Raw genomic sequence first — 17,006 nt, 5'->3', positions numbered from 1 at the left:
GTTTAATAGGAAGCCACTAGGTAGGTACAGTTATTGTTTCCTTTCCCACATAATAGATGATACAGAAAAGGACTCAGCAATGCTCTCACATCTAACTTTTCTCCAAGGCACCTTTAGGTGTCTGAGCCAAGAAGAGAATGGTGGAGCTTCTGGTGCCCAGGGTACACTTAGACCACATTGCTTCTCTAATCACAAACACTGCTCTGTACAAACTAAAAAGTGCTCACAGCTCTTGGAACATTCTGCACACTGACAACATTAAAGGAATGGAAATATGCAGGTAATTCAGTTAAATTGGAAGCAAAAAAGAGCAGCTCACTCCTGCAGACTTGTACAGTATTTATCTATGGGTTTGGATAAAGGAGTAATAAGAGAATGGTAGGTGTTTGGGGAGAAAGTAGAGGGGGAGAAGATGAAGCTGTTCAACTGTTTTCAGCTTCTGCTCCAAGAACAAGTTCCAAATTAATTCAGTTGAAAACTAACAAAAATTAAATAAAGATGTTGATGTTTTCTCTGGGATTCTGGGATTAATCTAGAGCTTAAGAAAACAATTTAGCAAAGTGATTTTCCCATAGATTTTATTAGCAGAGGGTATTTCCTTTCTCTTCCTCTTGCTACTTATTTCTGAAGCAGGTTCTAAGATTGCAGGCAGCGTTTCAGCCTCTATCAATGACTTATAGAACTGACTTAAGCATTCCTTGCTGCAAAGGCACAACCCATAAGTACAGCAAAAGACACAGAGATGGACTACTACTATGCAACATTCAACAAATTACTTTTACTACTACTATGCAACATTCAATAAATTACTGTTTCTAAATGCTTTTTCCCCCCCTTGCTTCTTTGTTTAGAGTATTTCATTGGAGCTTAATCTTCCTACTTCAATATGAATCATTAAATCATAAAGCCAAAGCATACTTTGTCTCAGGGTAAACTCAGCACAGAGGTGACAATCCTCTTACCTCATTTTGGAGGTCACGGATCATTTTGCTCTTCCTTTCCATTTCAGTCTTCAAAAAGTTAATCTGCAAGCAAAAAGGAGTTTTGTGAGTTGTGATCTACATCAGTTCAACCATTAATTGCTTTTCACTCCACTTATTTTGCTCTTCCTTCCCATTTCAGTCTTCAAAAAGTTAATCTGCAAGCATAAAGGAGTTTTGTGAGTTGTAATCTACATCAGTTCAACCATTAATTGCTTTTCACTCCACTCACAGCTTTGAAAACAAACAAAAACCTGACAAATGGCCAAGCAAAAAGATAAACCAAAACCCAAACAACCCAAAGCAACCAAACTCCTAAAACCCCACATAGGGCAAATCAAGCTCCTGTTTATATCCATGATTGGTGTAAGCTAGAGCTAGGTATCTGCTAAGACTGCAAGCACTGAGCATGCTGTTTACTAGAAACCACAACCCAAGAGAAGAAAATCACTGCACATAAAAATGCTTCCTTCACTTCCTCACCAGTACAAGTAGTGTTCATTTTTTGACACTGAATTCCAATGTTATCTTCAGAGAGCTAAGGAACTTTTACAACAATATTAACTGATGTTATGACCTAAAACCCTCTAAGAACATCTATCAAAGCAGGTTTATAACAATTACTTCACTTTTTCCTTTGATTCACAGAACCAAAACAGGTTGGAGAAGACCTCCAAGATCATCCAGTCCAACCTAGCACCCAGCCCTATCCAATCAACCAGACCATGGCACCAAGTGCCCCATCCAGGATTTGCATGAACACCTCCAGGGACGGTGACTCCACCACCTCCCTGGGCAGCCCATTCCAATGCCAATCACTCTCTCTGCCAACAACTTCCTCCTAACATCCAGCCTATTACCTGCCCTGGCACAGCTTGAGACTGTGTCCCCCAAATCAGGGGCTCTTCTCTATACACCCAATGTCCCATGGTGCATTCTCTCCCCTATTGATAAAAATGTCTACCTATGTTCAGGAGAAACTACTTCTGACACTGCAGCAGACTTGAGAAGGGAAACCAAATCTCTGTGAGAAAACAAAACACATTTATATCAAAGAGCCATTGACCTAGAGATTAATGGTTTGGATGTCATGCTGGTCAAAAATGACAATGACATGACAGCTGTTCTTAGAATGATGTCCAAACTCAAGCAGACAGATGTCAGCAATTTAAAAACCATCACTGGACTTGACATCCCTCTCATCTGTATCAAAAGAGGAGCCAGAGAATATTATAATTGCTTAAAGGGGGTGGATTGCTTGGGGAGGGGGGGGATGAAATCAGTGATTGCTAACATGAATCAATAGAACTTTTGCAAGCTCCTCCAAACTTTTGTCTGAGTGCTCTGGTGGTGGGAACACAAGCTGCAGCAAGCTGCCATTGATGGTAATGTTTTAACAGCATTGAATCTATTCATCACTTGCCCAGTAATCACATCCACAACTGCTGACATTTAGTCCTTATATACTGTGTAATAAACAAGAAGATTATGCACAACAACAACAAAAACAGATAAGGAGCAATGGGGCAAATCATAACATAATGATTCCCATGAAGGGGTTTGGTTTTTTTTTCAGCTATTCAAATGATTTGCCAATTGCCATTAAACACTGACAAAAAGACCATAGTGACCTCCACTAAAGTGGTCCCTTTCTTAGGCCTGACATTAAAATCATTCAAAGCACTTCACTTGCAAATCTGAGTATATATGAAATAAAGAGATATGATACCTAAACTGCTACCTGTGTCATCTCCATACATGGCTTGTAAGCATCAACTTGGATCTCCTAAGGGAGAGGTATTTAAGACACCACAGTACTGCTGCTTTAACCAGTAATCTATGACAGTTAAACCAATAATTTTGGTTAATTAATATTCAGATAGTATCTGAGATCACTAATACAGACATATTTAATAGCACAAACATGCTGCTTTAGTGTACCTAAATAAAAATATGCTTTTCATATTCCTTTGCTTTAAAATGATGCCAATATAAATTAAGAAGTCAGTAATTTTTGCTGTCTTCTTACAACAGCATTTTAAAAGCTGTCCTACTGAATTCTCCAGCAAGGAAAGAAGCAGCCATAAAGCACAGCTATAGAGAGCCACATAGGAGGGTTTTACAGGGCCTGGCTACTAGAGCTAACAGAGAAATCACAGAATCAACCAGGTTGGAAGAGACCTCCAAGATCATCCAGTCCAACCTAGCACCCAGCCCTAGCCAGTCAACCAGACCATGGCACTAAGTGCCTCATCCAGGCTTGGCTTCAACACCTGCAGGGACAATGACTCCACCACCTCCCTGGGCAGCCCATTCCAATGCCAATCACTCTCTCTGCCAGGAACTTCCTAACAACATCCAGCCTAGATCTGCCCTGGCACAGCTTTAGACTGTGTCCCCTTGTTCTCTTGCTGCTTGCCTGGCAGAAGAGACCAACCCCACCTGGCTACCATCTCTCTTCAGGTAGGTGTAGACAGCAATGAGATCACCCCTGAGCCTCTTCTTTTCCCAGCTGCACACCCCCAGCTCCCTCAGCCTCTCCTCACAGGGCTGTGCACCAGGCCTCTCACCAGCTTCATCATCCTTCTCTGGACATGCTCCAGTATCTCAGCATCTCTCTTGAATAACCTTATCAATCCATTTAACTGCATCTGTGTCTATAATTTCATACCTTAAGACAGAGCAGTCTGTATCAGACCATTTACATGATGCTTTTAGTCAGTTCTAAGGACAGGACATAATACCATTTTCCAGAAGAGATGTAAAAATTCTACTTCCAGTCACCACATCCTGACAGCATAACAAATAAGAATGGGCATTTAAAACCAGCTCTAAATTGAAAGGCACAGAAAGCAGAAAATTGAAACTATGAAACTTTCTACATCTCCTCCTCCTTTCTCCCCACTCTTTCCTCTTGACTTTCACCTCTTTCCACATGTTGGCTGCCTTTAATTGCTATCTGGCTGTAATTAGGCAAACAGATAATGAAAATATATTAGTCTAAGGCTGAACTTTGCAATATTAAGCAAGGACACTGCTGCTGTCTCCTGGAGACAGACATCCAAGGTACTCAGAGCTTTGTGTGTTTCAGAGCTCATTACGTTTATTAAAGGCAACAGCTTCCATCCAGTGGCCTTTACTCAGAGCAGTTTGTGACCTTGAAATGTTCAAATTAAATTTTCCCCCATTGAAATAGAGAATACTTTAGCAGATGGTGGTGATCTAATGCTAGGAGTCAGACAATAGTTAGTTATTCACTACAGAGGAAGGATGGAAGAATATCAATGCAACATCATTAGCACGCAGTCAAAGCTTGGCTGTATGCTTATTTGCTTACCTTCAGACTTCCTGAACCTTGCTCAGAACTAAGACATGAGCAATTAAGATGGGATTGAAATACATTCTTGCACCCTTAATGAATTTGACAACATCTAGAAACCCCAATGTACTCAGTATTCATAGAATCATAGAATCAGCCAGGTTGGAAGAGACCTCCAAGATCATCCAGTCCAACCTAGCACCCAGCCCTAGCCAGTCAACTAGACCATGGCACTAAGTGCCTCATCCAGGCTTTGCTTGAACACCTCCAGGCACGGCCACTCCACCACCTCCCTGGGCAGCCCATTCCAATGCCAATCACTCTCTCTGCCAGGAACTTCCTAACAACATCCAGCCTGTACTTCCCTTGGCACAACTTCAGACTGTGTTGCCTTGCTCTGTTGGTGGTTGCCTGGGAGAAGAGACCAACCCCACCTGGCTACAGCCTCCCTTCGGTACTTGTAGACAGCAATGAGGTCACTTCTGAGCCCCCTCTTCTCCAGGATAAACACCCCCAGCTCCCTCAGCCTCTCCTCACAGGGCTGTGCTCCAGGCCCCTCACCAGCTTTGTCGCCCTTCTCTGGACACCTTCCAGCACCTCAACATCTCTCTTGAATTGAGGAGCCCAGAACTGGACACAGCACTCAAGGGGTGGCCTGACCCATGCTGAGTACAGGGGCAGAATAACCTCCCTTGTCCTGCTGGCCACACTGCTCCTCATCTGGGCCAGGATGCCATTGGCTCTCTTGGCCACCTGGGCACACTGCTGGCTCATCTTCAGCCTACTATCTATCAGTACCCCCAGGTCTCTTTCTTCCTGGCTGCTTTCCAGCCATTCTGTCCCCAGCCTGTAGCACTGCTTGGGTATTCATTTATATGGTCTAATTTTCAAGTCCTAGAATAGGAATTAACTCCAAAAGCCAGAGACAACTGGTTAGGCTACAACCAAAATTGCAATTAGGCTTTGCTGTGGTCTAGGAAGTGTAAAATGCCTCTATAAGGTATTTTACCTCTAAAATGTCCTTCTAGCCACTACGTTTTTTTTATGAGCTTAACACCTAAATGACAATTCAACTTTTAATTAGTAGCAGATTTTTGTCAGAGGAGCTCACCATGAACCAGCAGTGCGCTCATGCAGCTCAAAGGGCAAATCATATCCAGGCCTGAACAAGAGTAGTGTGGCCAGCAGGGCAAGAGAGGGGATTCTGCTCCTTTGCTCTGCTCTGCTGAGACCCTGCCTCAAATACTGCATCCAGTTCTGGAGTCTCCAGCATAAGAAGGACACAGAGCTGTTGGAGCACATGCAGGAGAGCCACAAAGATGCAGACTACAAAGATGCTAGGAAGTGAGTGCTCACTGCTGCTAAGCACACCAGCTCAGCCCCCACTGTGACTGGTATTGCAAAGGACAGGAACTTCTCTCTTCTTCTTTTCTCTCAGTCAGTGTTGCTCTTTCTACACCCAGAAAGTTGTTACTACCTAGCAGCAGCTCTCTGGCTGCTCTCTGAGGGGCTAGACCCACCCACACTACAGCAGATCCACAGAACAGCAATTTTTTAGCTGCCTACCACTCTCTTCTTTGGAGCCAGAACCTAAGCTTGCCTGATGATGCTGATGAGACTGGCTCTGGTGAACCATTTGTTCATCCTACAACCCTGCCTTACACCGCACCAGGTGTAGAATGCGAAGCGTAATATAGCGCTGTGACCTCTCCTTTGATCTTTGGGTTTGATCTGTGCCCTTGAATACTTCCAAGGGTATTTTTCAGGCAACTCGACTTATTTTTTGTGAATTCTTACTTAGTCTGTTGCAATTCCCTAATAAAGAGCACCTTCAGGCAGGTGTCCCTGTTGGATACACACAACCAATTAACCTACGGCAAGCATCGTACAATTCATCCTCGGCTAGTGCAGAAAAGAAATGTGTGTTTCCAACCCCCTCCTGTGTGTTATTCATTTGGCTTTGAGAAATGTAATTCTGTTCTTATTTACTCTGATGAAAAAAAAAATAATCAAGATTTACTTCACCAAATAGTACAGAATGAAATGTGTTTAAAGTGGATTAGAAAGGAGACTCACGATTCATTAAATCAGAATTAAATTCAAGCTCCTCTCCTCTAGTCAGGCTCTCCTCTAAGTACCTAGGAGCTTCTTGCATGGCATTCATATTTATGTCAGGAAAATGTGAAGCACTTGGAGAAAGCAGGTGTGCAATAACCCTGTGTGGCAGCAATAATATTATTTCTACTGGGGTTTTGATCTGAAGCACTTTTGGAATCTTCATTCAGCCTCACTGTATTGGTGAGCTTAGTGATGTAGACTGTACCCCCAGGCATAAAGAATGAAATGCCACAAACCAAGGACACAGTTCTGCCTGCCTTAAAATCTATGGCAAAGTTTACCCTACTGCCCTGAGACTTCAGTCTCAGGTTGTGCTGAGGGAGGTCTTGGCTGGATGTTGTTAGGAAGTTGTTGGCAGAGAGAGTGATTGGCATTGGAATGGGCTGCCCAGGGAGGTGGTGGAGTCACCGTCCCTGGAGGTGTTCAAGACAAGCCTGGATGAGGCATTTAGTGCTGTGGTCTGGTTGATTGGCCAGAGCTGGGTGCTAGGTTGGACTGGATGATCTTGGAGGTCTCTTCCAACCTGGATGATTCTCTGATTCTTGATTCTAGTCAACAAGCTTCAGAAGAAAGGAGTTGAGAAAAAAAAAAGTTCATTTAATATAGAGCATGTACTTTCCCCAGCACAGCTTGAGACTGTGTCCCCTCGTTCTGTTGCTGGTTGTCTGGCAGCAGAGCCCAACCCCACCTGGCTACAGCCTCCCTTCAGGTAGTTGCAGGCAGCAATGAGCTCTGCCCTGCCTCCTCTTCCACAGGCTGCACAACCCCAGCTCCCTCAGCCTCCCCTCATAGGGTTTGTGTTCCAGGCCCCTCCCCAGCTTTGTCTCCCTTCTCTCTTAAATTGAGGGGCCCAGAACTGGACACAGCACTCAAGGTGTGGCCTGAGCAGTGCTGAGCACAGGGGCAGAATAACCTCCCTTGTCCTACTGGCCACACTGCTCCTGATGCAGGCCAGGATGCCATTGGCTCTCTTGGCCACCTGGGCACACTGCTGCCTCATCTTTAGCCCATTATCCACCAGTACCCCCAGGTCCCTTTCCTCTACTAACAAGTACTTGAAATCCAATTTTTTTTACATCCAAGGTTATTTGAGCTAATGGCAAATTTTCAAGGCAGAAAGAATGGAAAAAGAGGGGAAAAAAAGACAAAAGAAACAAACAAAATAATGAAAGAGAGACAGAGAGTCACTCACGGTAGCCTGCTGCTTTTCTGCTTTCTCAGCTGCCTCATTAAGCTGCTTCTGAAAGGCCTCCTGGAGAGATTTCATTTCTTCCCTAGTTTGTTGAAAACACAGAACACAAAATGCATGCATTAAAAAATAATTCTTCAGATTCCAGACAAGACACCTTTAATTATTTAAACAGAGAGAGGTACTGTGTCCATCAGTCTTGCTAATAAAATCATAATGACCTGTAAACTATTGTGCCAGCACAAGGCAAAAATCATCTCTGACCAAAACTGGCCACCTTTTACATCTGCTGAATAGCCTGCTGGGCAAAACATCTGCCAGGGCATCATTTCTAGTAGAAAGGATTGGCAGCAAACAAGTGAGCGAAGTGGGATACTTGAAAATGCATCCAAATGGAAACATGCTCTTGTCAATAAGAAGTAGTGTGTATTGGCTTCAAAATAAATCAATCAATAAGTCATGCTCTGCTAAAAGTCAGCTTTCACCTGGCTGTTACTAGAGACAAGCAACACAGAAGTCAGTAAAAGATTCTGGCAGTAAAAGATTCTGGTGAGAAGGAAGCGAACAACCAAACCCAACCCAACCCCAACCAAAGCAAAACCAAGAAGAACAAAAAGAAAACCCCAAACCAAATGACAGGAAAAAACCCACAAACAACCAAAATACAACAAGAAAATTAAAATGAAACCCAAACCCCACCACAAAATCCCAAAGATCACTGCCTAGAGTGGGCTTTATTTCAATAAAAAGATCCCTTTGCATTACTGCTCTTAAATTGTGAGAGCTGTGGGGGGCTCAGATCCTCTGCTGGTCACAGCATAGGACACTGTGACAAAACTAGGAGTGACATTCTAGAACAGCTGTAGGAGTTTCAAGACTGATGATCAACAGAGAACTGAGTTTACACAGTTAATAATAATAAATAAATATAATAAACACAAATAATACTTTTTTTCCCAGTGGAAAACTAAACTGGAATGGAATCCACACAATTCATACAAGAACCTGACCTGTGAGCTGCTGGATCCTCTTGCTAACAACTCTACTATCGTCAGTATTTTCAGCAGCAAATGTAAGTGAAATGGTGATTGAGCAACATGAAGACAATGAAGCATCAGCACAAACCAGCTTCCTTGTTTTACAAACAGATATGATCAAGGCATTGGTGGTGCACAGAAAGAAAAAAGAACTTAGTAAGTGCTCAAGTTTTACTTGCACCTTGGGAAGTACTGAAGAAATCACACAAAAGAGATGAAAAGAACAAAGTTCAATGTGAAGTCAGCAGAACTGCATCTGCCAGCAGGACAAGGGAGGTTATTCTGCCCCTGTACTCAGCACTGCTCAGGACACACCTTGAGTACTGTGTCCAGTTCTGGGCCCTTCAATTCAAGAGAAATGTTGAGGTGCTGGAAGGTATCCAGAGAAGGGCAACAAGGCTGGAGAAAGACCTGGAGCACAAACCCTGTGAGGAGAGGCTGAGGGAGCTGGGGGTGTGCAGCCTGCAGAAGAGGAGGCTCCGGGCAGAGCTCATTGCTGTCTGCAGCTCCCTGAAGGGAGGTTGCAGCCAGGTGGGGTTGGGCTCTTCTTATAGGCAAGCAGCAACAGAAGAAGGGGATGCAGCCTCAAGTTGTGCCAGAGGAGGTCTAGACTGGATGTTAGGAGGAAGTTACTGGCAGAGACAGTGATTGGCATTGGAATGGGCTGCCCAGGGAGGTGGTGGAGTCACCGTCCCTGGAGGTGTTCAAGCAAAGCCTGGATGAGGCACTTAGTGCCATGGTCTGGTTGACTGGCTAGGGCTGGGTGCTAGGTTGGCCTGGATGAGCTTGGAGGTCTCTTCCAACCTGGTTGATTCTATGACTCTATGCTTACACAAGCTGAGATGCTAGAACTTTAAACTTTACTGTACCATCCATCACTGCAGAGAAGAATCAGAGCAGTGCTCACAGACCACACACAGCTTGTGTTTGTCTGAAGGAAGAAGCTAAGATGAATGGTGGGGCTTATTGTGGTATTTGGTTCAAATTCAGTCCATTTAAACTTAAGATTAGTTTCACTGCTCTAGGATGAATATTGGGGTTTATTGTGGTATTTGGTTCAAATTCAGTCCATTTAAACTTAAGATTACTTCCACTGCTCTAAGATTAATATTGTGGTATTTGGTTCAAATTCAATACATTTAAACTTAAGATTACTTCCACTGCTCTAAGATGAATATTGGGGCATATTGTGGTATTTGGTTCAAATTCAGTCCAATTAAACTTAAGATTAGCTTCTCTGCTCTATGATGAATATTGGGGCACATTGTGGTACTTGGTTCAAATTCAATACATTTAAACTTCAGATTACTTCCACTGCTCTAAGATGAACGTTGGGACATATTGTGGTATTTGGTTCAAATTCAGTCCATTTAAACTTAAGATTAGTTTCACTGCTCTTCACTTACTCCAGTGGAAGTACAGCCTGAGGATCTCAGCAAATAAATTGTGACCCTAAGTGAAATTCTAAAAGGGAGAGTCTCTGGCACATTTTTAACACCTTCTTACACTCAGCTTCCACTGTCTCTGGAAGTGAAACCCAGTAAGCCTGTAAACAGCTGCCAAGTACCCTCGGTAGCTCCAAGGCATTTTCTTGGAGTGTATTGTAAAAGCCTTTTATTCCCTGAACCGTGACGAGGTCATATTGCAGGGATCCAGACTCTATCTCTAGGAGCTGCTGCTGTGCAGTATTCTCAATAGATGGATCCCTTAGAAGCAAAAGTACTTTTGGGGGCACCTTGAAAGATTGTAAGGGTTGATTTGGGGAGGGAGATTAGGGAAAACACTTGTAGTACACATTATTTTTTTTCCCTTAACAGACTCAGTTCTTCCATCTGCAACTAAGAACTGTTTATAAATACTTTTGATCTCTCTATAAAAACTGCAAAGCAATCAATCACTGCAAAAAACCCACATTTATGCTTCAGGGATGGAGTTCATGACAAGGACAGCTATGAGGCTCAGACCTAAACCTTTAGTTCCACCTAAGCTATATAAGCAATTAAACAGAAAACCAGCTGCAGTCTGGCTTTCATCATTTAATTGATTAGTCTGCAATACCTGAAAGATCTTTATGCATCTATTCCCTCTCCATCACAGTAAAAATGAGAATTTCTATAGGCATTGTGTTATGGATCTTGTTTGTTGTGCACTGAAGAACTGGAGGTCACTTTAGTACAAAGCCTCTCTGAGCCTATGTCATTTACTTCTGTTAAATGCAATTACAGCTGTAAGATGGCTTTGGGATTTGGGTCACACATTTCTAGCAATGAAAGAAGATTCCTTACTATTTCCTTAAGCAAAAATATGAAATATCCATGCATTCATTATATCACATTGATTCAGTGACAGTGATCCTTATATCAGCTACAGTTCTGCAATACTGAGACTGGCTTGATGCTCTCAGCTGCTGGTCTGAACTCCAAATATTAAGTGAAGTAGAAGGATGAGAGTTGCTTACAATAAAAAAAAGCACTATGGGAGTTGAGACTAAGGACTGGGCTGGGAACTGGTATTCCCAGCCAGGAAGACTCGTTATTTCTTAAGTGCTCAATGAATAAATTGAAGTGAGCACTTCTCTCTCCTCCTGATGGCCTTCCTCACAGAAACCCAGTGCAATTATTCCTGGGTTTGCACAATGCCTAGCCATTTTGAATGCCCACATGCATGAAGATTTAATGAAGAGTGCATGCATACATCTCATCGTGTCCAAATTCAGGTGTTGAGATACTTTAGTAGTTTAATTAACTGGACATTACCGCTCACTAGTAACTTCCTAAAACCTCTGATACTATCCTTAAAGAGAAAATATAATGGATAAACCTGTCAGAGAAACTCCAAATCCCTTTCTTCAGCAGATGTCTCACTGCAGCATTTTCAATTCTTTTCCCAATGTAACTCCAAATGTCAGTAAATATGTGATTTGTCTCAAAAACTCCCCCCAAGTACCATTCCCTGTCAGCAGACCCTGGCATGTGGCACTGTTTATAGGTTAAAATAAAAGGAAAGATGGAATTTCTGACAGTTTTCAGTCTGGAAATGGAAAAAGAAGCCAGGAGGTAGAGGGTCTCACCTTTGTTTTTGGCCCATTTCCAGAAGCTTCTGGACATCATTTTTGGCTGATGCTTCATCATTCTTCAATGACTGATAGCAAAGGAAGAACTCTTGTTACCAAAGAGATATTTAGTAATATTAATCTGTGCACTGATTCATTTGCTCTTCTTGCATCTAATGATCCTGGTAACTTACAGATATTGCCACTTGTGAGCAATGGAGGAATGATGTGATCTTGCTTTTACTGTAACTCAGCACAGATAATTGTATGCAGCTGATTTTCCAACATTAAATTAGAGTGAATCAAATAAAACAAATAGATTCAGATACAAACAAATTACTGAAAGCATTAAAATTGCATGAGAAAGTGTACATATCTAGAAGAGAATACTACTACAGCTCTTTGCCTCTATAAATATCTCTGCAGTCTTGAGTCTAAAGTATCTCATAGTGTAGCTCTGTAAAATACTACCAGCAGCTCTGCTGCAGGAGAAATCCCACCCTACAAAAAAAAAAAAATCAGTATAAGAAAAAAGAGGAAAGGCAAAAGAAGAAAAGGGGGGAAAGGAGGAGGAGGGGGAAAAAGAGAGGGGGAAAAAGAGAGGGGGAAAAAGAGAGGGGGAAAAAGAGAGGGGGAAAAAGAGAGGGGGAAAAAGAGAGGGGGAAAAAGAGAGGGGGAAAAAGAGAGGGGGAAAAAGAGAGGGGGAAAAAGAGAGGGGGAAAAAGAGAGGGGGAAAAAGAGAGGGGGAAAAAGAGAGGGGGAAAAAGAGAGGGGGAAAAAGAGAGGGGGAAAAAGAGAGGGGGAAAAAGAGAGGGGGAAAAAGAGAGGGGGAAAAAGAGAGGGGGAAAAAGAGAGGGGGAAAAAGAGAGGGGGAAAAAGAGAGGGGGAAAAAGAGAGGGGGAAAAAGAGAGGGGGAAAAAGAGAGGGGGAAAAAGAGAGGGGGAAAAAGAGAGGGGGAAAAAGAGAGGGGGAAAAAGAGAGGGGGAAAAAGAGTTCACACTAATTAGAACAAGAGAAATCTTTACCATAACACAATATAACATTTTGATAGAGCACCGTACTGACACAGAGTATCAATGGGAAAAGATAATGAATTTACTCCTTAGATTTTCCCCATCTATCTTACATCCAAATGAAGATGACAATGCAATGTCAGAAAAACAGTGGATTCATATATGGTATGAAATAGAAAGAAATAATTGATAATGAGATTGAATATTTTAACCAGACCAACAGACTACATCTGGGAATGGCAGATGTGCTCTTAAGTGAACATCTGGTGATGTCAGGACCTCAGATCCAGAGCAGGATTTCCAATCTACATTTCACTCTGAGGAGCTAAGTTGACTCCCAAGTTAATCTGACTATTGCCCTTTCAGCCTGCCCGTGACACCCAAAGTTAAACACAGAGGTGCCTCAGCTCTAGCTGCAGGCTTACCTAGCACAATCTGTCAGCTACACTTGTAAAGCGATGCCCTGCGGTAAATCCACTCAGCCTGTGTAGAAGGCAGGCAGGTAGATACAGTGAGCAGCTGAACCAGGCTGAACCAGCAAAGATGCAGCCTGCAAGAGTGGGGGCAATGCTTCAAAGTAGCTGCCAGGACAAAGGTATGATAGGTCCACTGAAAGAGCTTATTCATTGTCCTTGCCTTCATTAATTGATTTTGATCCATTGTGCTCCACTTCCTTTTTTTCCCCTTCTCCCCTAAGTGGGCAAAGAGCTCAACTCAGGAGGATTAAGTTTTCCTTTAAAAACATCAGTTTTCTTTTAAGGGCAAGATTAACAAAATGATTACTCTCTTTAAAAACCACAACAAGGCAAAAAAACCCTCACATTTTTTTCTAACAAAGAGGTACCAATAAAACAAGTCAAGGTAAGTAACTTTACAGCAAACAAGAGAGAAGCCAACCTGGAGGTTTACTTTAATGCCCTCGAGTTCCTTAGAAGTCTTCGACAGCTGACGTAGGATACTGCTCCTTTCCTTGAAGACTTCTTTCAGCTGTCTCTCCAGTTCTTCATAGCCCTGTCTAACACAGAAAATAAAAGCATGAGGCAGCTTCAAAACCTAATTCAGTGCAGCTGAGAACAGCCTTAGCTCACCTAAATTGAATTCCAACACTCTTTATAGGTTGCCACGTGGGAGTGAGTTCCCTTGTTCACTTGCACAACAACAACTTGATTTCTCCTAACACAGAAGCACTGAGTTGGAAGGGACCCTCAAAGGTCATCTTGTCCATCCTCACTGCACTGAGCAGGGACACCTCCAGCTAGAACGGGCTGCCCAGAGCCACACTGAGTAGATAAATAGATATTTGATATGTCAACACAATGTGCAGCATCTGAATATGCCTACATAGATCAGACTGAGACACTGAGAGGTGCACAGTCGGGGAGCAACAGGAGGCAGAGAAGGTGTATTTGGCACCAGTGATGGCACCCAGGGTACCTTCTGCATAGCTTCTCTTTTCTGAAAGAGAATTCTTGCAAGCATGTCCTGGTGAGACCACATCTGAAATACTGTGTCCAGCTTTGGGCTCCCCAGTTCAAGAGAGACAGAGATCTGCTGGAGAGAGTCCAATGGAAAGGCACAAGAATAACTGAGGAACTTGAGCACCTTTCCTATGAGGGAAGACTGTGATTAACTGGGGCTGTTTAGTCTTAAGATCTCCTCTCAACCTTCTCTCAGCCTTGGATTGGACGTGGCAGCACTCGGTGCCATGATCTAGCCTTGAGCTCTGTGGTGAAGGGTTGGACTTGATGATCTATAAGGTCTCTTCCAACCTTGGTGATACTGTGATCTATTGCTACCAGAGCATCTAGGCATTATCAAGCAAGGGGCACATCACTGCAAGACAGCTGGCTCACCTCAGCAGCAACATTATGTGTAATCAACCTGACAAGCCTCAGAGAATACTCCCATTTTAATTTGCAGATGAACAGAGGTCAAGGAGGAATTTCCTCCTGCTAATCAGGTAGTTTCAATAAGGTCATCACTTCCATTCCTCTTTAAGCATCATAAAAAGCCTGTTAGGCTTGATGGCCTCTTTTGCCCTTGAAATGCCCTGCTTTTGTTTCAAGTTAAACACTGCTGGTGAAAAAAAGCCTCACCTGCAGGTGGTAACACCTTGTTTTAATGATTCCACTCCAATTCCAGTTCAGCTTGAGCATTTCAAGGGCATTTCTCCCAAGCAGCCAATTACCCAGCTCCATTGTTATTCAGTCGGCACAGGTTTTGCTGTTGTAAATACCAATACAATTCAGTTTGCATGAACTAAGACATTTCTCAGATGTTTAAATTCAATTTGATTCGAATATTTAAATTAAATTTAATATTGACTCTGCATGACTCCCAGAGTTTCCTTTTTTTTAGGACAGGCTAGGTAGGGAGGAGGAAACAAAAAACCAACAGCCAACTGTTCACAGTGAGTCACAAACCCAACCAAGCTCTCACAACTATTAGAAGATGAAAGGCAAAAAAAAGGATAGAGAATGCCCAGGTGGCCAAGAGAGCCAATGGCATCCTGGGCGGGCTCAGGAGCAGTGTGGGCAGCAGGACAAGGGAGGTTCTTCTGCCCCTGAACTCAGCACTGCTCAGGCCACCCCTTGAGTGCTGTGTCCAGTTCTGGGCTCCTCAATTCAAGAGTGATGTTGAGGTGCTGGAAGGTGTCCAGAGAAGGGCAACAAAGCTGGGGAGGGGCATGGAACACAAACCCTATGAGAAGAGGCTGAGGGAGCTGGGGGTGTGCAGCCTGCAGAAGAGGAGGCTCAGGGCAGACCTCATTGCTGTCTGCAGCTACCTGAAGGGAGGCTGTAGCCAGGTGGGGCTGGCCTCTTCTCCCAGGCAACCACCAACAGAACAAGGGGACACAGTCTCAAGTTGTGCCAAGGGAAGTATAGGCTGGATCTTAGGAGGAAGTTTTTCACAGAGAGAGTGATTGGCATTGGAATGGGCTGCCCAGGGAGGTGTTGGAGTCACCATCCCTGGAGGTGTTGAAGCAAAGCCTGGATTTGGCACTTACTGCCTTAGGCTGGTTGATTGGATAGGGCTGGGTGCTAGGTTGGACTGAATGATCTTGGAGGTCTCTTCCAACCTGATTGATTCTATGATTCTATGAAGATAGAAGATGTAGCTATCAGATCTCTTATCCATTTGGTCCTCCTGGACATTATCCCTAATATCAAGTTCTGACTCTCAACATTGTGTCCAAGAGCAGTGCCCATGTATCTCAAGACAGGAACATCCACTCTGCATGGTGTGAGATACAATAAAAGCCCTCCAGATGAGCCCAGGAAAATAGTGAGCCATTAAGCTCGATGACAAATTACTGTTAGTGTGGAGGAAGAATGGATTCTTGCAACCAGACAAATACTGGAGTGAAGAATTTGCTGATGCTGATTTTGGATGATGCTGGTTTTGTAGCACAGGACAACTCTGGAGGAAGCTGACTCAGCAAATGTGCCCTGCCACCGCTGCACCACCCTACTTTAAAAGCCACAAAATCCCACTGACTTTCTGAAATCTTCTGGTCCTCTACACCTAACAGGTTCCTCTACTCAGTTTGCAATACAATTACATGAGGCCAACACAAGTTAAACCCACTCCTAGGAGATCCAGGATGTAATACACTAACCACATCTGTTCTCTGTTAGGTTACACCACTTTGCAGAATAAAGTGTCACTTAGCAGCACATCTACCTGGGACTAAAATTATTGCCACTTTAGCACATGAATGTGACTTTAAAAATGGGCATTATGAAACAGACCAATTTAGCCAATCCTCTGCACGTTAAGGTCATCTGCAGCACTCTAAGTGCAATTTGCTTCGCTTTCACCACCAGCCCATTGATAGAGTGTGGTTGTAAATTGCAGTATAATTTGTTTTCAAGAGTTGGATATTATAGTTTAAAGCTTAGCCAGCTGCTTTGACTCTTCTTCCTGACATGATTTAACAGATTATAGTCAACATTTCAACAGGTTTTAATTTTCAGCACACAACAGAGACAAATATCTAGTGGCTAGAAAGGTTTGCACCCCAGAGATCACTCCTAAGGGTTATTTCCTTATATATTAGAAGTTAAGCTCTTAGTCTTCAAAAGAAGGACTGAGTTTATTTCTCACTGAGTAATATGCACTGTGTCAGGACAAAGTAAAATTGATTTTATTTTCCCACTAGGTTTTACAAAGCCTGTCTTAGAAATAAAACTTTTATAAAGATTTCAATTATTTATGGTACATGAATGCCCCTGATGGGGAAAAAAAATCCACACAAAAACAAACCACCAAGGAAAAAAAAACAAACCCCCAAACCA

General features: G+C 43.1%; 1 protein-coding gene across 3 annotated transcripts in view; it reads right to left on the bottom strand.

Moving 5' to 3' along the window:
• Positions 1–17,006, bottom strand: part of LUZP2 (leucine zipper protein 2) — a 137,075-nt gene that overhangs the window by 66,851 nt on the left and 53,218 nt on the right. For all 3 annotated transcript variants that reach the window (XM_064163079.1, XM_064163076.1, XM_064163078.1), the window contains exons 2-5: positions 13,606–13,723; positions 11,714–11,784; positions 7,610–7,691; positions 963–1,025 (exon numbers count right to left, since the gene is read on the bottom strand). In XM_064163079.1, the coding sequence (XP_064019149.1) occupies positions 963–1,025; positions 7,610–7,691; positions 11,714–11,784; positions 13,606–13,723 (334 nt within the window). The remainder of the gene's footprint in view (positions 1–962; positions 1,026–7,609; positions 7,692–11,713; positions 11,785–13,605; positions 13,724–17,006) is intronic.

The sequence above is a fragment of the Pogoniulus pusillus genome, chromosome 24 (assembly GCF_015220805.1).
Source record: "Pogoniulus pusillus isolate bPogPus1 chromosome 24, bPogPus1.pri, whole genome shotgun sequence".
Taxonomy (NCBI): Eukaryota; Metazoa; Chordata; class Aves; order Piciformes; family Lybiidae; genus Pogoniulus; species Pogoniulus pusillus.
This window is presented reverse-complemented; position numbering and strand designations above follow the sequence as displayed.